This window comes from Carassius gibelio, chromosome B7 (assembly GCF_023724105.1).
Source record: "Carassius gibelio isolate Cgi1373 ecotype wild population from Czech Republic chromosome B7, carGib1.2-hapl.c, whole genome shotgun sequence".
NCBI lineage: Eukaryota > Metazoa > Chordata > Actinopteri > Cypriniformes > Cyprinidae > Carassius > Carassius gibelio.
Window position 1 is genome coordinate 18,166,936 of NC_068402.1, and position 27,982 is coordinate 18,194,917.

Sequence of the window (27,982 nt, forward strand, 5' to 3'; positions counted from 1 at the left end):
TTAACAAAGTCCATGCAAAAGTATTTCTACTCACAAGGAGAAACAGATCTCTGCATGCAGTCATGATGAGTGTACATGCAAGCAAAGAAATCATCAGAACGTTCTAATAAAAAAGAAAAACCAACAGCCAAAGAAATGACAAAATCACAGCCATCCAATCAGTAAGCAACAGTTCAGATTTTAATGAAAGGTTTTCTCTTGGCACAGGTTTGCTATTAAATAAATAAAGCAATTATTTCCATCCATCTATATAAACTAAACAAAAAAGCATGAAAATTTATTAGGAAAAATCACAAATGATCTGGACTAGGGTTCGGGTGTGGCATGTAATGCTACCATGTTATTTATGTACAAGCACCTCCATGAATCATTTTCTGTGAGCCTGAGTGTGTTGTCCTACACACTCACTCAGTCACACTAAACAAAAGCACAACAGAAATCAAGAAATGTTGTAAGTACAAATGGCACTATACAAAATAGCTATTCCTCCAGATAAATAGTGAAGAATCCAACTAACATACTGTTATCCCCACAGCTGTCCGCGCATGATGTATTTACAACCATCAGGCAGGTGAACCTATCAAACATCGAAGCAATTTTAGTGTGATGATTCTTTAAAGGATAAACAAGAACACTGTGGGACAATAAGAAAATAACAAATGAATCTACTGTGCATTACGAAGTTTTGCACATGAGGCATGTTTAAATTTTTAAATTTCTCATGTTGCCATAGATTTTGTTGTTGTTTTTTTCTGAGCAGCAATATATGTTTAAGAAATGGTCAGAATCATTTAAAATGGCAACATCTCACCACAAACAGAAAGAGAATGAGAGGGAAAGCTAAGCTCCATAACACATTCACTCAACTGCAAAACTGAATGAGGCTAACTTACAAGCTGTGATGGGTTAGTTTTCCAGAGTTTAGTGTAGTGTGATGTCCTCACATTTCCACTGCCTCCTGAGCAGAAGAGTCAGCTGATCTCACTCTAAGCATATCAGAAAGTCCAACAGTTTCTAAGCAAACATAATTAACTCATCCCATCACTGACAAAATTCTCATTCTTCATTGGGGCCCAAAATTGCAAGTACAAGTGTACATTTTTATAACTTTCAATACAAGTTTTTTTTCTCTCTCTGTGTGTATAAAATCATCAAAAAAGAGGGATGAGAACAATTACGTGGAGTATTAAAACACCTGCTGTGATCTTCAACACACACACCTGCTTTGCTGAGTTTGAACGAAGGTTTTTTTGTTTCATAATCTTCAGTGGTGCTGGTTTCAGATACACATGCACGCATTAACTCTCTTGTCAGTGGGGTATCGTTGAGTTATGGAGGACTGGAGACTTGTAGGCGGCGATACGGTCATCCTGCCCCAGAGGAATGAGTCAGCTGCCATACACACTCACTCACACACCCTCTAGGTGACTTGGGATACATCGAGCCTAAAATAGATTCATAATGTACTATTTAAATGCTGTTTTAAACTGCTGCATGGGAACAGATGTACTCCTATTTAACCAGACTTGTTTTCTCATTACCTAACTCACTTCAGCCAATACCGAGCTAAAGGCACTAACATACTGTCTAAAAGATCCTAATTCAGTCTGAGAACATATTTTTGGACTCTGAAAGAAATTAAAAACTCTAAAGGGTGATTCTGTCCAGTGGTTCACAGCTCCTTTCAAAACCGAAAACATTGTTTTGTGACTCAGTGACTCAAACGTGAAATGAACCTGAGAAATAAAAATACTATTTTACCTTGGCAGCATAGATTCCTTAACACTTTAAAACTTGAATTATCTGAATTGACTGAAATGATAAGAAAAAGTTGAAACCACAACTAAACAAGCAAAAAATACAATAATATCAGGTATAATGTATTCATTGTTTTCCAATCATTTGATTAGACCCATTTTGACTTGCCATAAACCTGACAGGAATATGTTTTTCAAATAAATTATTTTTTAAACAAGCTTCAAAACATTATACTACAATAATCAGAAGATTATTTTAAGATTTCATATTGTCTGATACACATAATTACACTATAAACTCTGATGCCTAGTGGTCTTAGAATGAAATTAGCTTAAAGTTACAGGGACAGGAAAACACCAAAAACAAAACAAAAAGTTTCAGTAATAAAGCTTACAATGGATTTCAATCCAATACACCTTAACATGACTGCAGATTGGTGGCATATTACAACAGACAGACAAATAAAACATAAATTCTGAATAAAATTGTCAATAATACCGATAATCATAATAATACTAGAGGTAGCAGCTGATTATGATGCTCTGTTTTCTTCATGTTGATTGGTAGTGTGTAGATCTCATACTGTCCTTCAACAAAGTCCGATTTGATGGTTTGAGTGTCTTTACTGGCTCTCTTATGTACATGTGTCCTGTATTGCATTTTTAAAGGTGTCGATTCAGATTTGTGGTTTCGGAGAGAGAAGCTCTTAATAAAGTGTCTCGAATGCAACGGCACAAGAAGTGCTTTTCAAGTGGTCTTCAGTGGAAAAATGAAAACATAAAAGGATAAGTAAAAAAGACACCATAGGCACACAGATGCACAGATTGTGTGCACACATGCACACACAAAGTGTAAGTTACAAAACCAAGGAATTGTATTCCCTCAAAAGTGGTTTGACAAATCAAAATTCTTCATTTAACAGGACTGACCACCTTTTCAACCAAATAGACCAATCGGATAAGAATGAAGAGAGGGAAAGAGAAAAACAAAGGAGGCAGATAGAATGATAGAGAGAGAAAAGAAGAGAAAAGGGGAAGATAGAGCCCTTACGTAGTAAGTAAACCTCTCCTGCTGCCAACGACAGGACTGAATACATCAGCACACATTCAAACCGACCCACACAAACTCTCTCTCTCTCTCTCTCACACACACACACACACACACACACACACACTCACACACGTATATATACAAATGTGTACATATTGTCTGCCACTTTGGCATGAACATGATGCTTTGTGTCCTTCTCAGCCTCAATGTGGCCATGCAATGATCATTCAATTGTTATGTTCCGCATTGTTATTCTTATTTTGATCCTTTTTGTAGCCCATCTGTGTTTTACTTTTCAGGACTGATAGAAGTGATGGTAGTGATGATGATGTTCGTGATGATGATGATGCTCATGTCGTTGGACCACCTGAGCTAGTCCTCCTTCATATAGCACCAGACTGGGCAGATCCCTCACATGCTCTTTCTCCACGACTGGGCCAGACGTCACGGTCGGCCCAAGAGCCCGATAGTGCAGGCCCTCTTTAGGCCTCTGCTTGTGTCGTCGGTACGGGCCTGAGCTTTGGTGCGGAGGGGTCTGGTTGGAGACCGCTGGGGGAGGGGGCGCTCCTCTTCTTATCACCCGACCGGCAGAGGCCTGTGTGGATGGCGTGCGGTGCGTTTTAGGTGAACGAAGTGCGTGTGTGTGCCGGGAGAGGATGGCAGGAGGGTCTGTGGAGATGGTCTGTGAGCGCCGATGGTGAACAGAGTATGCGTGCACATTCTCTGGTTCCTGAGAACGTGAGCGTGTCTGATTGGATGAACGTGTGGTATGGTTGGGTTTTGCTGGTTCTGCGGCAGGAGCTGCTAGAGGGAACACAAAATTATTTGTTTTAAGGTTTATTATAAATATGTTTTATAAGTACATAAATAATTGTGCCTTTACCAAAAAAAAAGATAACATCTTCAGAACACAAATTAAGATATTTTTGATGAAATCCGAGAGCTTTCGGACCCTGCACAGACGGCAAAACAAGTACAACGCTCAAGCCCAGAAAAGTAGTAAGGACATTGTTAAAATAGTCCATGTGACATCAGTGGTTCAAACGTAATTTTATGAAGCTACAGGACTACTTTTTGTTGAGCAAAAAAAAAAAGACTAATCAATAATTTCTTCTCTTCCATGTCAGTCTTCACTGCTTGTTCATGAAAGAACTGATGCTTGTGTCAAATCCTCTGCTTGCAAACAAGATGCAGCACATCCAGGTTCTGCATAAATAAAGGGTTTTTTTTCTTGGTGTTGCATTCCTTCAGTCCAAAGTAAGATAAATAAAAAGTGCCCTTCAATAAAAACAAGTTTTTGTAAGAAAAATATCCATAGTCAAAATGTAATAATCACTTTAATCTAGTTTGCGTCAACAGTTATACGCAGAAGCAGTTCCGGGATCATAACGTATGGGTCATCGGTGCGTATGCGCCAGAACCAACGTTTGTTCACAGGATCAAAAGAAGCAAAGTTTCCTTACTTTAGCAAAGGAAAACCAGTCACCTCTTGGCTTATATCGAAATCCATTTACATTCTTCTTTACAAATCCTCATTTTGTATTTCTTATTAGTGACCGTTGTTTTGTTGGTGCATGCAAAAATCTGACCTCATACGTAATTTCCCCAGAAGTGCTTTCATTTACAAAAGTGAGTGCAAGCTAGATTCAAGTGATTATTACGTTTTGAATATGGATATTTTTCTTTAAATAATTAATCAATTCGCTACAGAAGGCCTTTGTTCACCCCCCGGAGCCATGTGAGACACTTTTTTTTTTTTTTTATGGTAGGGCGCTTTTTATTTCACGTCTTTTGGACTGAAGCGATGCAACATCCACTGACTGCAATGATAGAGCTTGAAAGATAAAAGCTCCGACTGAGTTAGTCTAAAAGAAGAAACTAATATACACCTAGGATGCCTCGGGGGTGAGTAAAATGCAGCCTAATCAAAATTTTTGGGTAAACTAACCCTTTAAGATTGTACCTGCTCCAAAGCGGGATGTGTAGTTTTCAATGCCAGCCAGGTCAAGGTAATGGTTTCTTCTCTCCAAGTTCTCATCTACACAGTGCCGCTGGCAACCTTGCTGGTTGTGGTGATCAGCATGGTAACGCCTAACACAACAGCATCACATTGTCATGACTGCAAGTACATTGCTCTGAGATTGTGAGATTGTGACAACAAAGGGGGCTTGAATCAATCATTGTCCGTTACATTAATTGCTTTAACGATTCTGTGACATGTTCTTCCGAAGTTTATAAATTGCAGTTTTATCTAACAATTACGGACACTAATGTGTTAAATTGATTTACATATGATGGGGTCTGTTTATGTAGCTTAATTTCATAAGTACCTAAGAAAGGCTCTTGACTTTTTCTCCGAAGTCTTGGAGTCCTCGATACACTTTTCTCCCTTATGTTTGGGATGGGGAGTGTCTGCTGGAGACAGAGTGAGTGATAGAGAGAGGGAGAGAGAGAGAGAGAGAGAGAAGGGGGGTCTTTATCAAAGAGAACGGCGTTGAGTTGCACAGCATCACACACATGCACATATACTGAAGCAGCTTTAAAGACCAACCAAAATAAGAAAGAAACCTTTGTTCCCTGCTTTCTATTTACTTTGAAGGTTCATAAAAGAAGAAAAAAACAACAATGCTTAATTTATTCTATTTTGAAACTCAGGCCTCATATAAATCTAAAAAACACACACTTGTGAATTTGCATGAAGACAGCTGCTGTTCAAAGGCTCTTTTCTTTCAAATACATGACGGGTATAAATAGCTCAAATGACAGCACTAAACAAACAGAAACACTTCGGTTTCTTCAGAGTACTTCCTGTTCTCCTTCACATTGTTTTTTTTTTTACCAAGTAACACAGTTAGAAAGTGGCTAAATGTGGATTTATTTATTTTTCAAACAGCAAAAGACTATCCGAGCAAAGAGGGATAAGATAGCACTTTCCAAAAGGAATCCAAAAGCTCAGAGCTGCAGAGGTTTGGGTTTTTTCTTTCTCTCATCTTCTGCCTTTGACTATGAACTCATCTTACAAGAGATGCAATGACATGGAAGACAGGGAAAAGGAGGAGGGCAATAGTGTAGGAGACAGCATAACAAGAACTTAGAATTGTAATCCTGAAAATTATTTCATCTTCTACTTGCCCTCATATCCTTGTTTTTATTTTTTTTTCTCTTTTATAATGTAACACAAAATAATGTGGTATTTAACACAAAATGTAGTATTTCACAAAATGTCAAGGATGTACCTGTCTAATGAAACTGAGACAGTCAAGTAAAAACAAAAACAAACAAAAAAAAACAATTACACATCGCATCGCAAGTTTGACCATCACACTAAATCTCTCATCATATTGACTGCATTTTAATGTCTTTTTGAACAAATTTGATAGATCCCATTACTATTCATTATAACTGTGTGGAAAAGAGCAGCGTCAACATCCTGCTAAACTCCTCTTGTGTTCCATGGACACAAAAAATCATTCAGGTATGGAACAACATGACGGTGGGTAAATGATAACAACTAATTTTCTGTTGTTCTGAGCAAACTCTCTCTGTGTACCTGTGTTGCTCTGGGTGCAGTTCCTCCATTTCTGGCTGGAGTCTGGAGCAACAGAGAGCTTCACCCTGAGGGTCTTACTGCTGCTGGGGGAGTGATTCACTGACGCGTCCACCACCTCATATATGGTGTGCAGTAGACTGGTGATGTCCTGAACATGGGGAGATAGAGAGGGAAAAATTACATGAAATTAAGAGATCTTCACTGACACAAGACGGTCTATTAGTCTTTTATATGCTGTGTTAGCCTGTACATGATATATGCTAAGATACATGCATTATTCATAATTCATACACAGACATGTCCATAATAATGTGTTAATCAGAGTCTACTTAGCCTCAGGGAGGGAAGACAGATGTTGGCAGCAGTGGAGAGCACGTGTGCACAAACATGAAACATGCTATACATCTGAGGCTATTTAGCATGTGGAAATGAAATGTAAATGCAGAGCAACTATGAAGCGGAGGAAAACAGGAACTGTGTGGTACGGTGGAAGAGAAAAGACATTTAGTATGCCCTCTTAGTGTTATCTCTGTCTCAGTCTTACCTCTCGTGTGACCTTGCCATTGTTATCGAAATCGTAGAGGGTGAAAGTCCACTCCTGCCTGTTATCTTCTTCAACTGATACAGCACACTCCAACTCCTGATTAATAAACAACAATGGATAATCACTGTAACACTCCTTTAAAAGACTGGTCATACATTTTGGCCATGTTTTTTTTTTTTTTAAGTAGTAATGTATTTTGATCCAAAATACAGTAAAACAGTAAAAAAACCAAAAACTATTTTATCCATTTTCATACATTTTCTTGTTCATAGCAAAGTTGCCATTTCAGCAGCCATTGTGTCAAATGATCCTTTAGAAATCATAGTAAAACGCTTTCTTGGTGCTCAAGTAACATTTATGATCATTATCAATTAAAAATGTCATTGGATATCAACTGTGCTGCATAATTTTGATGGAAATTATGATGCAAATTTTTCAGAATTCTTTGATTAATAGAAATTTCAACAGAATAGAAATGTATTTGAAATAGAAATCTTTTGTATCATTATGTCTTTAGTGTGACTTTTAAACAATTTACTTTTAATGCTTTAATCCTAGCAGAATAAACGTTTTAATCTCTTTAAAAAGCCAACTAAATATGTTTGTTTGTTTTATACTGACCTCAAACTGTAATTGTTTGTGTGGGCCGACAGTGGCAGAGCCTTCAGTGTCCTGCATTCTCTCTTCCACATTACAGATGTCAGTCTTCTCAGGGGGCAGGGCCACTGCAGGGGGGCACACATTCATACTTAAAAAAATGTTTTTTGTCTTCATCTCATGTGACTAACTCATTTTGAACATTGTTCAAAATTGTTATTAATTAGTAATTTTTTAATGAGGAAAAACATATAGAAATGCAGCTTTATAAGCATATATAAACTAAAACAGACATATTACACTGAAGACACTCATAAAGTCTCATAGTATGGGATATAAACCTTCAGGCAAAAATTGCAGTCACACCCTGAATATTAACCTCAGAAGTACATGTTCCTCTACACACTTTGTTAGAGTCTTGGAAAGCAATGATGGACATGTGGCTCACAAGTAGCTCATGATTCCACATCACAATTCAGAATACATTTTTTGTGCAGTGGCAGGACTTTCATAATGGATTGTCGGAAAGCTGCTTTACAAAGAAGAGTGTTCTTAAGGCTCGTTTACATCTGTACGAATATCATGCAAATTATCGCTGACGTTTAATACCTAATGACTTAACAATCAGTCTGAGATTGCCTGAACGAGGTGGTCTCAGTTCGATTGTAGTGAGAAAGCAATCCGATCCAACGGACCAACAAACCAGGTTATATCACAATCTATAATGGATAATTACGTAAGTTTCGTGAAAAGCAGTAGACTATGTCTATGGGTGAGCACGTCTTCGCCATTCAAAATCAAAGAGCGCCTTTTCATTTTATAATACTGTCTTAATGCTCTTTGTATTAGGTGCATTTTAACAATGTTTTCCCGATAAAATCTGTGACTCCTGCTCAAAATGCTAAATTAATAAAACTACAGCTATAAAAAAATGCATCAATAAGCCCTCGAAGCTGTGGAAGTTCCATCAAAGCTGTTTCCATCCTGATGGAAGACGGCTACGAGCGGAATTATGGAAAATAAACCGTGGAACTTGAGAGGACAGTTTACTCGCACGTGACTTGTATTAACAATTTTTGTCTATATATAAAAAGCAACACTGTAATAATTTTAATCCCTGTTTGTGGAACAAAGCAATAGATCTACAGGGGTGAAAGCACAGTTTAAATCAATAGTAATGATGTCAATGATATTAAACGCCACTGATTATGACATGCTGAGTTTAATATGTCACAACTGAGATTTGGGTTCTTCAGCTGAAGGCAAGATTTTCAGTAAATAACCACTTGAGAGTTTTGGCCTGTTTTTCATACAAAACTATTGTCAGACTTGGAATATAGAGTTGTTATAATGCGGTTTTACCTTTGAAGCTTCACAGTGTCTGTACATTGAGCTTAACTGCCTTTTTTTCTTTTTTCACAGAAAAAAAATGTATACAGGTTTGGAACAAGACAACAGAATCATTCAGGAAACTGTTCCTTTAAGAGCAGACTATGGTAAATCAACACTTTGCCTTGCTAAAGCTTCAAGTAAGTGTGTAAACAGGCCTAGCTGCTGCCATCACATTCTAAGGCCAGGCTTCACAAACATCCTTGATATCCTATTTATGTCTGAAATATAGTCGCCATAGTCATTATAGTCGCCGAGAAAGATGAAGTCTAACAGCGGCCCGTTCTGACGTAGAGAATGCCGGATCAATCCTGAACTCAATATGCAAATTTCAGAGGCAGTTTGTCTCTTTGTGTATTCTGGGTAATAAGATGGAGATGTTTTAAACGAGAGCAGATCTAACTCTGCTCAGTGAGGACACGGCTCAGCACCAGGCTGGGTCCTGCAGGCTAAATCCTCCCCCCTGCCCCAAATCCCTGTGCTTTGAAGTTCCATTCTCAAACCTTTTGGCCCAGGATCAGTCCGTCTGTAAAACAGAATCTCTAATTAATTAAGCAAAGTCAAATCTGAAACAGTGTTTGTTGTACGAGCCAAAAGGATAGGCAGACACAACAGTATCTCTCTCTGTCTTCTCTCTCTCATTCACTTCTCCTCCGCTGATCCGCTTAGATCAAAGAGGACCTGTCTTGTCCCTCTGCAGCGAGAGGCAAGGGAGGATGAAAAAAGAAAAGAAAAGCACCAGAGGATGAGAGTAGTCGTCCCAGGGAGCTTTTACAGGTTTTTTGGAGGGAAACAGCGTCAGATCAGGGCTTTTGATCAGGGCCAGAAACTCAAAGGCAACGCTGAGCTCCGGGGCCAAAGCCTGCATGCCAGCCAGCTCACAATATACAGGAGCTGTTTATCTAGAGGACTAACAAATGGTCACAAAGAAACTATACACACACATACGCCATACACACAAAGGAAGTGCTAACTCTCACAGCAATAGTCAAAGTCCTTTCCCACAGAGTGATGAGACAGCCAAACCCGCTACAGAGCTCCGGTGACAGAGCTTAAAAACCACGCTATACAACACAGAGGGCAGCCTGGCAGCGTCCCAAACGTGGCTTTGAATCTAAAGGTTCACCTGGAGTTCAGAGTAAACTGTGTGGTGACTGGTTAATAGCTAAAGCCGAGTGTGTTTCCTCAGTGTGGATGCTTGGTACAGGCTGAAGTGCAATATAACCGTAACAACAAATGATCCAATTTCAAGTTCCTTGGTCAAAATGTTACATCCTTGCCTTCAAAAGTAGGATTTTGCCTAAACAATCCTTTAACATACTGCTATGAGCTTAATGAGCCATTTATGACATCCTGATGATGAATCCAGCAGGTTTGGTGGAAACTACAAAACTATTTTGCTCCCATTAAAATGAAAAAGCTGCTTTAAAAATACTGCTATGACATCTGTCTGTGTAAACAAATGATGACAACAAAAAAAAATCTTTGTTTTACACTTTCATAGATCCATTAAAAAAGCCATCACATTGAATTCCAGAGTTGCCAGTCATGGTACAGTTTAACTTCTAACTATGAGGCAACAATAACAACTCAAACACCTAGCCAATCATATCTCTACTTGAGTGACCTTTGACCCACACATATATGAGTGGACCACTTTCAAGCACGTATAAGCTATTAAATGTTGGTTGTACAGGAATCTGACCTGTTGCTGCCTCTTCATGATGACAGTCAAATGATTAGATTTCCTTTTGCCTAAACCCTAGATAAGAATCCTGATCCGCAACCAGATGCTATTATAACAACTACAGGAGATGGAATATCAGCTTAAAAACCTTATCTGATTTTTTATAATAAATCTTTTAACATGCAAATATGAGTTTAATTAGCAAATTATGACCTTCAGTTTACAGGCTAATGTCTCAAAAATGACTAGAAACAAATCATACTGTGCCAAGGTTGTGCAAATAATTTAACAGAATAAATAATGAAACTGAGTAGTGGAGAGATCAGGAACTACATGCAAGAGAACAGCAGTTGCTCGGGGGATACAGTGAGATAATTTACCTTCTAAACGATAACGTTCGTCACTGATACCTTCAGCATAACCTTCATCCAACAGGTCCTGCAGAGACAATGGAAAAGAGAGTTAGGCCTCTTAAAAGAAAAAAAAAAAAGACTAAGAAGATAAAATGCCATATCTCAGACAAGCAATGGTCGTATTTGAGACAAAAAAAAAATGTTTGTGCGATTTATATTATAAAATCTGAACATTAGAGTGAAAAGGGTGAATTGTATGACTATACGATGCAGGCTGGGTTGAAACTTGCTTCCCTACTTGAGCACCTCACAATGGGTGTCAACATTTCCAAAGACTAGATGAATGACATTATAGAGTAGATTGAAAATCCTACAGAGTAATAGATCAAATTGACGCAATTCCGTCTGCACATCCCCTAACAGACAATATGAGCAGGTGTGGATACTGGAAGTGTCTCATCGAAGATATTAAACCATGCTTCACACACACAAGCAGCTGTCTATAACACATCTTTCAAGTTCAAAACCAAACATCAGTCTAGAAGAAGACTATTGTCTCAACACACCTGCTACCTTTGTCTAATTTCAACGCTTCAGCTGTCTGCATACTGACAATTAATTTTTCTGGCCTACAGACTGACCGTACAGCTTCCACTGATGCTCTGCAGCTGCATGTGTGTACATGCTGCTTCTGCCAATGAGGAGCTGCTTTGTCTTCATCCACATTAGACAGCCGCACTAAACGTCTTGCTGTAGTGCCTCAAGCCATACACTGGCCGCTAGAGACACAAAGCCGCGCACACAAACACACACGTTCACCATAATGCTCGAGAGGTTAGCCGACAGCATGTGAGGGGAACAAGCTAATTATGTGTTGTCTGGATGATGGATGGGCTGCATTTAAAATATGAGTTCTTCTCAGTTGGTTGAAACGAGAATCGGTCAGCAGAAATTATTTTTCTTTTATTTATTTTTTGTTCTCTCTATCATTCAAGGTCAAGTTTGGCTAAAGCACTACTTGGCCTTTTTTTAAATGAGTGCGCTGTGTTTGAGAGCATGGATACGTGGCTATGTGTTGCTGCACAGGACATTGAGGGCTGTGAGAAATTGACTAATCCCTGGACTTCACTTCTAAGTGGAGTTAAACACAAGCACCGCAGTGCTGTCGACCCCTCGCAGTCACTCTTAAAAAGCTTTATAGAGTCCCAACCACCCCCATATATTATGTGGCTCCACCACATTGCAATATATGAAAATGTCTCACACAGCCCTAATAATCATAATAATAAACATATTTAGTTAAATATTGCCTTTCACAAACCCAAGAATGTCTCACAATGTATTAAAAAAATGAACAAATCAAACACATGACAATGAATAACATAAAATGTTAAAATACATTACATAAAAAGATCAAATTAATTCAAATATAGAACCGTGCGTTCACACTGCCACCATCCAGAGAGTCATTCATTTTCAATGTAAGCGGACATCATGCAGCGGCGCAGCACGGCGGCGACTTGGCCATTGAGAGCATCAAGAAGAGCTGAAATCAGGTTAACTTAATGGTAATGAGCCATGACGCATTTCGGGCAGAAACGAATCGAAAAATAGAAGTCCACCGCTTGAGAGGATTCCAGAGAACACAACCCTGTAAACGTTGGTTCCGAACGCATTAGTTCCCCAAAACAATGGAGGAGAAGTTGATTATTGCTTTGGTGGATTTTCCAATAAACTATGGCGTGTCCCTGTTTGCATAAAGGGACATAAATAAATAAAAATGATGTATGGACCAAAGTGTCTGAGATTGTTGGTGTCCTGGTGAGCTGCTGATGTGCATTGACGTTATAGGGATAATTATCTAATGATATAATAAATAACAGTATAATAGTCCCAGTTAACTTTTAAATCTTTAAATATTTTTTTCCTGATTATACTTATATTAAGTAATGTTTATATCTGAATATAATTAAGTAACATTTTCAGTGCAGGACTTTTACATGTATTTTACAAATATAGAGTATTTTTACAGTGTGGTATTAGTGCTTTATACATTCATTAGGTAAAGGATCTTAATACTTAATCCACAACCATATTTAATGAGGTTCACTTATATCGTTACCCCCCTTGTGGTCAGTCTATACAAGATCAACAAGCTTGTTTGCTTTGTGGCCACTTGAAATACAAGATAAGCATCTGATCTACGTCAGAGCATCTACAAAGCTTTCTACAGAGTTGTTGGCAGTGCGGCAAAGGGGCAATTTTTGCCGCTCTTGATGGCGGTGAAGTGAAAGCACAGTAAGACTATTTATGGTAAATGTCCATGTTAACTTTCAGTAATGACATTTAGCCACATTTCAAACAGGAGTGCTTAGCAACATAAACTACATAACACACTGAGAAAGTGCATTGCAGTGACCTTGACCTCTGAGATGGTCCCTCTTTTTTAAATTGCATGTTTTTTAACACTTTCCAGATAACATCAGAGGCTAATTGGCTGTGTGGAGTGTAATCAATAGAGGCTGATCTCTCTTCAGTGGTGTAATGAGAGGCTGAAGAGGGATCTGTACACACTCAGCGTGTGTGAGGGTGACCATGTGATTCAGGTCACTTACTAATGTATGGAGACCAAGTGCCATTTATATCGCTAAGATAAAAGGGGACAATGTTTGCGTATAAAGGATAGGGTCTTTGATTAAAAGCATTATCTTGTAATTTCACAGATGAAGTCTTGTGAGCGACATTTTAAACAAAGAATAAAAAACATCTGAGAGAATTTGCGTCCTTTGACGAACTCTTCGTATGAACACATTCATGCCCATATTTGTTACTGGCTTGTGTTTATAAATATTTATAACAGATGGAACAATGACATTTCTGCTGTGGGTCTTTTGCCTCAGCAGCATCATGAAAAGGCCTGTGAAATATAAACAAGGGCTTCACTCAATCTGTGCCAGCAACCAGAAACTCTTTCCCAGACACCATGTTTCACACTCTGCGGAAAACCAACCAGATCTTTTTGTTTAAACGCAAGCCAAAACAGCAAAGAAGAGAAGTTTAAGTGCTTTACTACAAATGGATGCCCACAGAACCCAGTGCAACATAACTGATTTGCCAAAACACATAAACACGTACATCAAACACTCCAGTGCTATGTTTTTGTTGGCCCTGTGATCAGTGGTAGTAGCCTAAATGAATCTTTCAATATGAAAGGACAAATACAAGAGTGAATTAAAAACAAACTAAGAGCAGGAGAGAGACATAGAGCAAGGAAGGACTTTTCACAAAGGATGCTTTTTGTTGGTCTAAGTGATAGACAGACTTTCATATCGTGCCACTGTGATGAAAATACGTTTAAAAGCATTTAAAAACAATGGACTAATCTGATTCATCTAGGAGCCGGATCATTATCTTGTGTGCACAGTTGTATGCATTTGCCTAATGCTATAGAGTTCAAGCTTTTCTGAACAACTCCTTTCATTATAAACTCATTTTAAGGTCCTTTTGTCCAAGTCCGTGGTGCCTGTCTAGATTAGGGGTCTCCAACTACTGTACCGCAGGCCAAACAGTATCATGCAATTTCTCAGATGTTAATTGCATATCCTTCAACCCTGCCTGGAAATTATCTAATATAAGCTACATACCTTTTAAAAATAGATTATTACAGCCCTAAAACACAGCAACTTTTCTGATAGGACTATTATCTCCCATTGATCTAAAAATGTGTAAATAAAAAAAATACAGTTCTGGATGAATTAGTGCTCATTAAATAAATAAACAAGCAGCAGTTCTGGAGGAAATATAACTCAATAAAAAAATTAACTAATTTCTGTTTAAACTGCCCAACTACTCAACGACAGAAAACACCACCTGGCTTTAGTATAGTGCCCAGTCTGCCCACCATGAGTTGGAGACGCTTGGTCTAGCTGTTTTTAAAAGGAATAACCACATCTTGAAGATAATGATTTGTGTGCCGAATGCAAGAGCACAGATTAGATGTTGGTTCTTGCCAGTTTAAACCTGGAAACACATTTAAACGCACTGCCAAGTGTCTGTAAGTGTGTATAAGGGTCAACCCCAAGTGTTTGGCACATTAATATGTAAGCATGAAAAAAAAATGCACAGCGAAAAATGCGAAGAGAAACCCAGGGGGATTGCTCAACCAAGTTAAGTATGAGGATGTGTGTCTAAATTAAATTACACATATGAATGTGGCCTTGTTCATTTTGTCATTAGGGTATGTGCGTGTCTGTATCGGTACGTTTGAATGTATGTGGCTAAGGGAGTGTGTTTGTGTGTGTGTGTTGTGGAAAGTCCCACACAATTCAGTGTCTGTATTTTCTGTCTGCTCGCCACGCCACAAGGGCTGATGGACAATTTACACCGCTGATGACAGTTCTGCATGATCACGGGCCAGACACGCACACATAAAACACACAGACACGATCGGTCGCCAAGCCTTCACTAGGCCACGGCCTTGGAATGTCATCAAACCTGGGAAAACCTAATTAAGACTGTCGTCTCTCCCTGTCGCCTTCTCTCTCCTTCTCTGTCACCTTCGGTTTTCACACTCACAGACCACAGTCCTAATCATATTAAAACAGGGAATGAAAGATGGAGGGTTTCAGCGCTGTGAACCACAGCCAACCAGAACCACTCAATTTTTAAGACAATTTAAGCCTTCACAAAGACACATACACCTACAGGTGCCATATTTCACAGGCCAGACAATCAACTACGAACATATAGTCACGAGCGTAGACAGAAAAAGACTCGCAACTGAATTCCTGTTTAATCTTGCATGTCTGTTATCTTGCTTAAGCGTATATGGTTACATGCGCAGGATCTCAGGAGAGAGGATGTATATGCTAGGATGTCAAAACCGGTTCTCGCTAGCTACAGGGCCAATCCAAAAATGACTCCCTACACTCCCCCCAGTACCCTACATACTTTCCTACATGTGAGGATGAAAGAGTCCGGAGTGCAGTGACCTACATAAGCACCTCATGCTTTATAATGAGCAGAACAGGCAACCCAGACAACTTGAACTACTGACTGGATGGTCAGTGTTGCACTGAAAAAGAGTGAACATTTTGGTCATTATAAACTCACCTTCATGTTTTTCTACACCAGTCACTTTATTCTGCCTTACGATTTTTTTTTTTCGTCCATACATTGAAAGTATACGTTTTGAACAAAAACACTCTTCCTTCCACAGACGAAAAAGTCAAGAGAAAGTCTCACTGCTGTAACTGAAATTTTATGGTTCTGTCATGCTCACTGAAAGAGACAGGAAGAGAGGTAACAAATTAAACAACTCTCTCTGAGATTCCTCTCGGATTCCCTGTCATGTATTGCAACACCCCATTTTGGCAGCTTATCAATGCGAAGCAAGAAGCACCATGCAAATGAAGCCAATTGTATTAGGATGTAATTCATGAAGTGACTTCACCCTGTGAATGTGTGTGATGTGTATTTGTCCCTTCGGGGCTTGCCGTAGAAGGTATATGCTCATGTGTGCCGGGAGCGCTTGTCAGCTTCACAGAGAAAAAGATTTACATTCTTCTTTCTTATTTTATTATTCATTCACGTTTAAGTGAATGCCAAGAAAGTGCTCAGTGACACAGCATTTGTGATGGATTTGTACATGTTAGGTTGCAAACAATATGGTTCATAATTTCTTCAGCACGATTTGGAGGTAAGAATATGATCAGTGGACAATGCCAGAGCCATGAGATCCCACTGAACCCCTAAAAGAGTCAGCTGGGCCATTAACTCAGCAGGAAGTTGAGTCGGAGGGTTTGTAAATGCTCACCTGCTGACAGACACGGTCATGCACATAAACTTCGATTTGCTTTGAACGATTAGGTATATGGCTGAAAGTCAGTGGAACAATCAGTTAGTGAGCTCAAACTGTAAAAAAAAAAAAAAAAACACATTCTGGCTGGACTGAAACCAGATGATCTGGTGCAGAGAGATTGGCAGAAGATGGACTGTTAGTAATTGTGTGTAAAATAGCCCTTGATTCAATATTTCAAGCATTTTAAAGTTACGAGTTCTGATAATCGTATACCCGCCCTGGCATAAAAAGCTAATTCCACGCATTCAGAATCCAAACACATGCTGCTAATTTACTGAATCACAGGTTTCTAAATCAAGTCAAGCAGAGCAGCAGAAAGGCAGTGAATGAGCTTGTATATATGTGTGTCTGTTCAGATGGTTAGCTTGCCTGAAGGCAAAGATAATAGAAGAATTAGAGCATTATTAGACGTTTAGCATTTTATGTATCATTGTTGTCTTTATTTAAGAAGGAAAACATCACTTTAGTCTCAATATATGCCTCTCATCAAACAGCCACAACAGAAAACGGACGGATTAGAGAAAGAGAGAGGGACTATTTACACACACAAAGAAAAATTGCTGGTTATTGGAGAAGTAAAAACAATGGATGCCTGCATTGATGAGCATTTGTGCAAGATGGTTAAAATACCTCTATTTTGCCATTTCGAATATTGCCTTTCGGGCAATATGTAATGTAGCGATATGTAAATGTCAATGATCTGCTAAGTTGCAAAGCCAAAAGTGCATGGTAAATAAAGTTATTGTCTCTCAAAAGAAAGAACAACTTTAATGAGTCGTTGGTCATTTGAATCCCATTTGCCATCACGGGGTAACACATTTACATAATTCCCACCATTCTACATTGACTAGCCACAAACATCTTAACCCACTCTTAAACACACACATATTATATATATATATATATATATATATATATATATATATATATATATATATATATATATATATATATATATATATATATAATGTATATATATTATGTATATGTATATATATGTGTATGTGTGTGTTTAAGAGTGGGTTAAGATGTTTGTGGCTAGTCAGAGTAATATATATATTATGTATATGTATATATATATATATATATATATATATATATATATATATATATATATATATATATATATATATATATATATATATATATATATATATATATATATATATATATATATAAGCAAAGTGGGAGAGAGGGGGGAACGGGAAAAGTCCTCAAGGCAGGATTCGAACTCAGGATGCTCGTAGCGCAACAGCGTGATATATCTGCATGCAGCCCACAAGGCTATTATCACCGACTCAAACAAGCCATTTTACTGATGACTGCTTCTCTAATCACGGAGAGTTCAACACAGGATTCAACAAAATGCTTGCTCTTGAAAGAAGGCTCAGTACCCAGTTTATTTGGACCAGCTGGCTCCAATGAATCACAACTTGTAAGTATGATAAATAATAGATGTTTATTTTCTATAGAGTGTTCAAAATATGTAACTATGGCAATGAGCACATAGCAATGAGCATATTCCAACAGACTGTTGTCAGAATGGAGAAGACTCAGGGAAAGGAGGGATTTAGAGAGACTGAATCTTAGAACTGCTTTGAACCAATCGTTTGAGAAACGTTGAAAAAAACGATGTGATATTAAATGCATATTCTGATCAAACGAAAGCATTTTTTGACCATGCATGTAAATCTATTGTAGGAGACTCACAAAACAACATTATGAACCTTAAATATAGCATAATAGGGGTACTTTAAGAGATACAGAAAATTCTAGTTTGGAGGGTATAAATACTTTTTTGTCATTTATAACATCTGAAGAAGATTGCACACACTGACCAAAGATGACACTTTTTAGCATGTACACAATAAATACCAGTGTTTCAGTAAGCTGTTAAATGCAGTATACTTTGCAAGACTAGACCTATCATATGCATGTGTCAGCCATATGCATGCTGTCTATTTAAGTGTTCACATTTAAACTGAAGTATACTTTCGGCTTTATAGATAAAATCAGTTGTAAGTAAAAATAAATTATGTTGTCTATGATTTGTCAAGTCAAATAAAGTACATATGTGTATGCACATCCACGATAACTGAGTAAAGTATGTGCATGTGCGTGTTATACAGTAGTGTGTCCATGTGAACAGCTCACTTCTGTCGGATTTATAGATGTTGAGTATGGCCAAGCAGTCAAACAATTTGCAAAATACTGTTTAATATCAGCTCCATTTTGGCAGTTGCAGTGTTTGGAGAAGGTGTTGTGTCTGGTATCCTCGATACTGGTGATTAGATTGTAAACTTACACGTGGTTTATGCTCTTTTTTAAGGTGGACATAAAGAAATCATTAAAGTGTGTGTGGGCAGCTGCTTGTGTCAGTGTCGGTGTAGGTTCCGTAGTAATTTCTCAGATGAGATTAACGTTGCAAATATTTCCTCACACATTACCTCATCCACATCAAAGCGCTCTACACTGATGTCACCACACACTTAACTGTCCATAGAAAAACACACACACACACACACATGCACTGTAGCCTCTCATGCACTCACATACACACTCTCTGTGTCTATAAAGATACAAATATAATGTTCATTAATATAAAAACAAAAAGCTTAACAAAATGCAGATTTATTAAACTGGATGTGAACATGATTGTATTTATCAAGTCTGTTTGATCCTCTATTTTATTGCATAAAATAAATATGAAAATGCTTAACAAGAACAGTATTTCCTAATGAAACAGAAAATTGGGGTATGACTTTAGGCTTAAGGAAGAATATTGTAGCCGATTCAGATACAACAGACACAATGTTTCCCACTGCTATGGGGGGTGTTCAATGTATGTGTGTGTGTTCACTACTGTGTGTGTCCACTTGGATAGGTTAAATGCAGAGCACAAATTATACTTGGCCACATTTCACTTCATACACTTCACACCCATCCTGTATCAGTATCACTGACACATTCAACTGAAAGAGGTTGTTTGCAGAATAGTTAGTGAGAGATAAAAGCATCAATCTTACCACTTTGCAGGCAACAACAGGACACTTATTGAGATAAAATGAAGCAAACATACAGTACTGGTGAGGCTACGCTCTCATTTACTGGAGACACCTTTAAAGCATGAAAGCTGCAGAGTGAAAGAGTGCTTTGAAGCCTTGAAAATGAAGCAGCACTCCCCGTTTGTTCTACTCTCTCTTCCCCTAAGGTGATCCCTCCTTTACCCTCTCCCTATTTCCCCTCTTCCTTTTCTCTTTAAAGGCAGAGAAAGGGAATAACTAAACTGGCCCAAAAATACAGAGAAAAGACTTTTCAAACATTGTTTGAAACTCCAGCCTGTTCCTCTCTGAAGGACTTTAAAGACCAGAGTAACAGAGAGCTGGAGATCTGTGGAAACATCAAGTAAGAGATTTACAAAATCCTTCAATATTACTAATTAATAAGCACTCAAAACACAGATAGACAGTGATAAAAACATGAATTAAAATGTTTTCTATTATTGTATGTGATGAGCTAACAAATTATACAATTTATCAAAGAAATATGGGATCTGTAATATATTTTAGGTTTTGTTTTTATGTAGTTTATATTAAAAGTATTAAATGTATTACTCATTTCAGTAATATTATGAAATGTTATTAAAATATTATATTTTAAAGCTTAAGGTGTAGTTTAGTTTACTCCTGTGATGGCTAAGCTGAATGTTCAGCAGCCATTACACTCCAGTGTCACATGATCCTTCCTAACATTTCTGTGTATACACACACACACACACACACACCAGTTAATGTTTACTTACATATAACAAATCAAGATCCTCGATCATACACTTTGAAGTACAGAAGAAACATAAATGTGTCAGAGCAGCTGAATAAATAAGGGTTTTGAGGAGGTTGGAACAACGCTGTTCTGAGCCCTGCTGCTTGTGGAGTCTGTGTGTGTGTGCGAGCGCTTGTGTGTGTGTGTGTGTGTGTGTGTGTGTGTGTGTGTGTGTGTGTGTGCGCGCGTGTGTGTGTGTGTGTGTTTATTAAGGAAATTTAGAAAACACAACCCAATTCTCAGCTGTTAATCCTGGCAACTCAGTCCACACATTCCCACCATGCACTTTGATCTCTAGAGCACATCCGGACAGACGTGCTTTAATGCACAACACACACACACTTTCGCTCTCTCTCTCTCTGATGCACCTAGCCAGGCGCCATCCTTGCCCTCAGCACACCCCCATGCCACACATACCCAAGCACTATTTTTACACACATACTTACACATAGTTAAATGGAAAAACACATAAAAACACGGGCAGACCATTTAAATCACCTACAACTGACATGACTGCAGTGCTTTCTGTTTGTACTACAAACCAGCGTTGCATGTGTACGAACCAAGAGTAATTTGAGAGGAAGGTCCAGTTACCTCAGACCTGCCTTTCAAGTTTCCCATCTTATTACAGGTTATCTCAACTTAGATTTAGTGCATGTGCTGCAATTCCAGGATACAGACTCATTTAAAAAACCTTGATGAATGACTGAGTCAATAACAGTTATTTATAAAATGTGATCTAAATGCAGCGGAGATTAACAAACGGTAAAACTTACAACATGCTTTAACCTCCCGCACTCGTCCCTAATTATGTTTAATGTGTGAGTTGGCATAATTTGTGCTTGTGACGGAGAGGAAGAGGAGTGTTCTCGGAGTGAGTGAAAACCTCAACGCTCTGACTTTCAAAAAATCCACTCCTAGCTCCAGGCAAAATCACGCCACTCCACTCCTCGCTCTGCTCCCATACTCGGGTCCAAATTACACTTAGCCAATCCATTTTTTTTGTGAAGTCGGACTAACGACTGCATGTAATCAGACCTAATCATTCAGTTTTTTTTAAGAAAATAATACTTTTGAGTAGATTATTCAAAACCGACAGTAAAGATATTTACAATGTTACAGAACATTGAGTTTCAAATAATTGCTGTTCTCTTGAACTTTATATTCATCAAAAAAAAAAAAAAAGAAGAAAAAAAATATAGTAATAAACACATATAGTAATTAAAACACTCAGGCCTACTTATTTAAATGAGTTAAAAAATGAGTTCATTCACTGCTTGATATAGGCCTTTACTCTTCCTGTCCTGGAAGAACAATCTACATCATGTCTGTTCCCCTCCTCCCTTCTCGTCTCTTATCCTCTTCTCCTTTCTCATAGGAGCCCCTCAACAGCCCTACACTGGAGCCAGGTGCTGTCCTACTCCCCAGAGGCACCCTCTTCCCTTTTCTTTCTCTTTTAGAGAGAAACATAGCCTTTCCCTTCCGCCCCCACCCTCTGTCTTTCAATCTTTTTCTGTCATCCTTTCTCAACCAGCCCTGGTGAGACATGGTAAACCTGACGTCTAGAACAGAAAGAGAAAGAAGTCTGAGGGTAAGTGTGTGACAACCACACTTGAAGCTTAAAGTGAAAGAAATACTTTGGATATTGGGAAGGGAATAAAAGAGACAAAGGATATAGTGCATATACTGTCACTCTTTGTGCTACAATAAAGAACATTCTGTTGTAAAGACAGCAAGAAAAATAAAAAGTGTGTTGGTTGTCAGTAAAGGTTTAAATAGCAAGCAAAAAAATTCCCCCCCAAAAAAGTTCTGAAATTGCAAAAAATATATATTTTTAGAATTACAGCTCTCTATTTGATCTGGGCTTCAAAGTGTTTGGTCTCTGAGTGATACTACACACAGAGTGATACAGAATGCTTTCAAAGTCATGATCAAGCCTGGTTTATAGTTGACCTATTGGCCACTTTTGACTGTGCCGGAGATTGTGTTTAAAGCTGTGATGTTGCCTGATTTGCCCTAGTTTAGAACAGTTGTGCCAACTGGTGTCAGAGTGGATTTCAAAAGCCAGATTTCAAAGTAGTAACAACGTCTGGTCTTGGCACTTTGATTCAGACTGATTTTAGCGCTATGATGTTGAGTTTCTTCTTTTATAGTGTAATTCGGACTAGTTTTAGTGCTGATGTGAACTAACTGAAAGCTGTGATGCCGTGTGGACATTGCTTAAGAAGGTTCAATCTCAGATTGACTGATGACTATACTGGCATAGGTCCAAAACAGCTATGTAATGGGACTAACACAAACTGAACAACCAGTTAATAAAGTGAAGTGACATTCAGCCAAGTATGGTGACCCATACTCAGAATTTGTGCTCTGCATTTAACCCATCCACACAAACAGCAGTGAACACACACACTGTGAGAACACACTCGGAGCAGTGGGCAGCCATTTTTTGTGCTGCAGTGCCCGGGGAGCAGTTGGGGGGTTCAGTGCCTTGCTCAATGGCACCTAAGTCATTGTATTGCCGGCCTGAGATTTGAACCCACAATCCTAGGGTTAGGAGTTAAACTCTCTAACCACTAGGCCATGACTTCCCCACAAAGAGCTTCACGTTCAAACCTGACCAAGAGCACGTCCGGGATCACTGTAAAAGACTACAGAAATATAGAAATTATATAGTAAAAACCTATTAATAAGTTAATGATCAGTCCCCCTATAAGTTGAACTGTATTGGACATTACATGTAATTTAACGGCATTATGCCATTTTTAGAAAGTTAAAGTCAAATTTACAGTGAATAACCATAAATTGACATTCCCAGGATTCCTTTTTATATATTAACATTATATCGGTTACAAAATATATAGTGTTTTTAAATGGAAATTTAATTTAAATATGTAAATATGTTTTACAGCAAAATTCTGGCAACCTCAGCTGACATTTTTTTTACCATCAATTGTACAGATTTCTGTTTACAGCTGCAGATGTAAGCTACTCAATAACAAAACTGCACCATGTGACAACACCGATCAAAAGGAAAACCGAAGTCTTCATATAGAGAACAGGTAATGATGGAGCTAGACTTTTAATTTGAATTGCCCACGTGAGAGCCACAGTGCAGCATGCTAACAGCAAGGCCACAAATCTGACCCCTACCTATTTTTGAACAAGAACTTCTAGTGTAATTTACTAATAGCACAAGACCCATGCAAACCAGACTGGAAAAAGTAATAGGCAGTGCTACATAAAGTCTTGTGTGTGAAGGCCAGTTAACACAGCACAACACAAACACGCTCATCAAACAGATTCCTTACTCAGATTTCCCACTGTCCATACCGTCTGAACCACATTTACAACACAGACACACACAACTGTCCGAACTTACGCACAGCCACTATAAATAACTAACTCTCCAGGTAGCCTCTATTAATCCCTGTATTATCAGCCTGCATTTACGAGGGAGGTTTGTGCTTTCTTCATGCTTAAGGAGTGAGGTAATTCCACTGAATTCCACTCAGTGGCTTTTCTCAATAATAAAAATCTGAATTATGAAAAGTAGATAGTTTAACTTAATAACATGTGACAAGCTGGTTTTAAAAGATGTGTATTATGTAGTATCAACATTACTCTAAAGCACCACTAAAGACCAGAAAAAAAAACTCCAGAAAGATCAAGAAAACCAATGAATAAAGTGAAAGACAAAAACAACAACATGTTTTTAATAATGACTCCACACACTGATCCAATCAATCTCAATGGAATAATAAAAATAACATCTTCAAATAGTTTCAATCACTTTCAATCAAATCAAAACCAAAAGGGGAGGACTAACAAAGGGATGAAAATCCTCTTTCCAGTTAAACCAGCCTCAAATTTCATCACTACATAAAATATTAAATAGTCCCAGAGATGTTTTGTCAAAACAAAATGATTATTTCCAAATAAATATTTATCTCTCATTCTTTCATTCTCACAATGCTCCATTTAAGCACACACCATTCAGTTACTCAAAACTGTTCAAATGTTTGAATTCGTTCAATGGGGATGCTTTCCCAGCCTGGCCAAATCACTTCACACCAACTGGAAAAACACACACGCGCACACACTTTCCTTAGTACTGCTGTTGTTTCTAAACTCCTCATTAGTTCATCAGAGGGAAAACAATCAGGTTGTGTTAAAACAAACACTTCTTCAGATTATTGTATTTAAGTAATATAGGCAACGTTAAAAGAGAAAAAGGGAAAATTTTATGACTTTATGATGTTGAATAAATATAAAACAGGTAACTCAATGAAGTCATTTCAGACTTTGTAACCATTGTTCAGTGCATTATGATCTCTCCAGCAACAATAAAACCTCCTTCTCACAGCAGAGCGTGAAAAAAGTAATAAACTTCAAACTGTGTGAACTTTGAACCAGGCAAGAACTCTGTTTCATGCTCCTTAAACTTATTTTCTCCCATTCACATCACATGATCTAAAGTCCACACCAATGTGGTTACAATTTCTTTACTTGCAGTGCAGTACTATGCATCTTACATGCTAAATAAAGGTTTATTGCCACAACTTTCTTAGAGAGTTAGAAAAGAAATGCAGCAATTCTCCAGCAACACTCCGGACTCTGAAAGTTTAAGAGCGTCAGGTTTGTGTTTGGATGTCCACATATGAGGATTGGGTTTAAGAAGTTGTGGCTGCATTCTCATGCTGTTTGAGATGGCTCTTTAATAGCAGCCTTCTGGATTTCCTTTCATTTTTTCTGCCACTCTCAGCATCTCTCACTATCTCTCCAACCCTCAAAAAAGTCTTTTGAGACTGCATCAGCCCTTGGCCAAAAGAGGCTTACTCTGAGGTATTTCCAGAGGATTCCTCCTCTCCTAAACGACAGTGCTCTTATGTGTTTACTAGGATGCCAAATCTTAGACAGACTGGCCCTCCCTCCACCCCTTTCTCGACTTCACAATACAGCGCTGTCACCAGCCTGTCAGCCTGCAATGCTTTCAACCCACCGTGATCTATTACCTACAGAGAGAACTTGCATCTGTTCCTAGCCCTCACACAGCTCTTCCCACCACGTTCAAATAAACCATTTACCCATGTGAGCCGCCAGTGAAAAAGTTGATGCACCTTTTGTCTAAACATGACTGCTGAAACATTCTCCTTGTTGGGTAGATTCAAGATAGAGATGCATAACTTTTTCCATGCAAGAAGGTGCTTAAAATCCAAATATATGCTTTCAAATACATATGCCGCCTTTAAGATCCCAAACCTACTTATATTTATTTCCTCTCAAAATGATGTGCCTGCCAGAAATAAACAGCCTGAACGGAAACCTGGAAACTGGAAACTGGAAACCTGACTTTTCCCTCTTCCTATCATTCAAAGGAATAACAACACAAAATCTCCTCCTCTGGCTTCAAAGGCAGCAGCTGAAACCGTGGAGAGCGTTTTAACAGACATCATTAAAGGGGAACGTGTATTCAGAGAATGTTTCTCCTTTAATCACTTCTGGTAATAACGCCTTTGGCTTTTATAGTTAGGCTCAAACTACAGAGTGTTTCCAGAGTGTAAACTATTGTTCGTGGTGACGTCACAAAACAATGGCACGCTCGTTTTCAAAGCGCGTGAATTGGGTGGTCTGGAAGCGCGTGTGGCCTCGAACACGCTTTTTTTCATCTAGAACCCAATAAGTGACTTTTAACTTTTTTATTCAACATGGACTTTAAAATGTAGGCATAGGTAAAGAAATGTATGTTTTCTAAAGCATAAACATTTCTTTCGTGTTCATCACCATTGTAAATCTCATTTTTGACTTCACTAAATCATTTAAAATAGTTATGTGACGCAACAACTGAATTCTTAAATGTACAAAAAGGCTATTCAATTTATTCTCTACATTTTTAAACATGATTTATTACAGAATAATTGGAATAAAATAGTTGTTTAAAATAGTTTTAGATCACTTACACCGCGTCACACATCGGACATTGCATGCTTGTGTAGCTTATTTCATGTCAACTACCCATGAACTGAAATCATGCAGAACAAAGGAAAGATAATGGTTGTATTGCAGGTTTTAAAACGATGTTTATCACAACAAAACAACGTTTTTGATCAGTTGAAGGCCGAGCTTTAAATAGCGAAATGCATGCACCCCTTACTTCAAAGTGCGCAACATTTCTGTAGGCAATAATAATAACTTAACCCAAACAGTTGATTCCTACAGTCTTGGAAAGAAATAATGGTGAAGCGCAGACAAGTTCACTTTCTTAAAGTCCAAAATCTTCACACATTTAACATGCATGTGTGATAAGAAGTCAGTAATAACGTTCACGTACCCGTGGAGACAGTCCGCAGGTATTTTTCTGCTGGCAGTCCTGCTGATCTACACGAGAGCTCGGGCAGTAATACTTCTGCTTTACCATCCAGTCATCCAGTCCTTTCCTCGCCAAACACGCGTTAACTACAAAACTATCGCCTAAAAGGGCAAGAAATTACAATTTATACATAATACCGTTGTGTATTTATCAATTAAACAGCTTTCAAGTTTGTTCCTAGCGCTTTTCTTTTAGTTTACGCCAAATGTTCAAAGATGCAGCTTTGTTTTATTAGTCATTTAGCCAGTTCAAACGTTTCAGATAAAAGCGTTATTATTTGTATAACAAATAAAGTTACTCACCTTCAGGACTCTCCCTCGCTTTACAAATAGCAGCTTTAAAAAATAAAAAGACGTCGTATAAATGGACTACTCGAAAGAACTACATCACAAGCGCTTTAAAATCAAAGACTTGCTGTTTAACACCAAAGAGATGCCGTCTTACCATGTTTGGAATGAAGTTTACCCATTTCTCTGCATCGGAGAGCAAGTGAGAAACATCAGAAATGAAAAACAATCCAGAAAGAGCGCGATATTTGTGAGCGTCCGTGAGGAACAGCGCGCGGGGTCCGTACACATCCAGCAGCGGTGGAGGATCGAGTGATCTGCGGCTCCAGCGGACCAGACGCGAGGCGCTGCAGCCACTCAGCGAGCGTGATTGACGCCTCGCGCAGGCCGCCTCTCCTACAATCTGATTGGACCGATGCGGCACATGAAAGGGAAGCGGGATTCTTTTGGAGTCTCCAAATATAAAAAGAGCAGCGCAAAGTCCCCCGTGGGCGCCATGAGCAGGACGTCAGCTAAACACGTCCAGCCGAGCGGACACCAATCGCTGCTTTGGACAAGAGCTGAATTACATTAAAGTGTGAAAAACGATTGTCTAGATGAACTGTAAACTCCTCTCTAGTAAGGCTGAAACTGTTTTGAAAAACATTTTTTTAACTAGCTATGTAATGTAGGCTAGCAATAATTATGTAGCCTACAGTAATGGTCTAGGCTAGAT

At 38.4% G+C, this 27,982-nt stretch overlaps 1 protein-coding gene across 7 annotated transcripts; it reads right to left on the reverse strand.

The window, feature by feature from the left end:
• Positions 1-162: 162 nt before the first annotated feature.
• LOC127962653 (protein naked cuticle homolog 1) lies at positions 163-27,689 on the reverse strand. Of its 7 annotated transcripts, none has more exons than XM_052562285.1 (10): positions 27,425-27,689; positions 27,283-27,315; positions 26,942-27,081; positions 10,956-11,013; positions 7,524-7,627; positions 6,903-6,998; positions 6,359-6,506; positions 5,139-5,220; positions 4,757-4,899; positions 163-3,612 (listed from the first exon to the last, which is right to left on the reverse strand). In XM_052562285.1, the coding sequence occupies exons 1-10, from the start codon at positions 27,447-27,449 to the stop codon at positions 3,104-3,106; spliced, it is 1,338 nt and encodes a 445-aa protein (XP_052418245.1). In that variant the 5' UTR covers positions 27,450-27,689; the 3' UTR covers positions 163-3,103. The 7 variants fall into 7 exon arrangements, with proteins under 7 accessions (XP_052418245.1, XP_052418246.1, XP_052418244.1 ...); XM_052562286.1 differs by having other exon boundaries at positions 163-3,609; positions 5,139-5,223; positions 27,425-27,688; XM_052562284.1 differs by having other exon boundaries at positions 5,139-5,223; positions 27,425-27,688.
• Positions 27,690-27,982: the final 293 nt, after the last annotated feature.

Bases quoted from the DNA above. Each gene is read 5' to 3' on its own strand.
- LOC127962653 (XM_052562284.1), bottom strand. From the start codon at position 27,449: ATGGGTAAACTTCATTCCAAACATG. The intron at 6,999-7,523 runs GTCAGTATAAAA...TTTATTAATCAG, and splicing joins ACAAACAATTACAGTTTGAG to GAGTTGGAGTGTGCTGTATC. The intron at 5,224-6,358 runs GTACACAGAGAG...CTCTGTCTCCAG, and splicing joins CTGCACCCAGAGCAACACAG to CAGACACTCCCCATCCCAAA.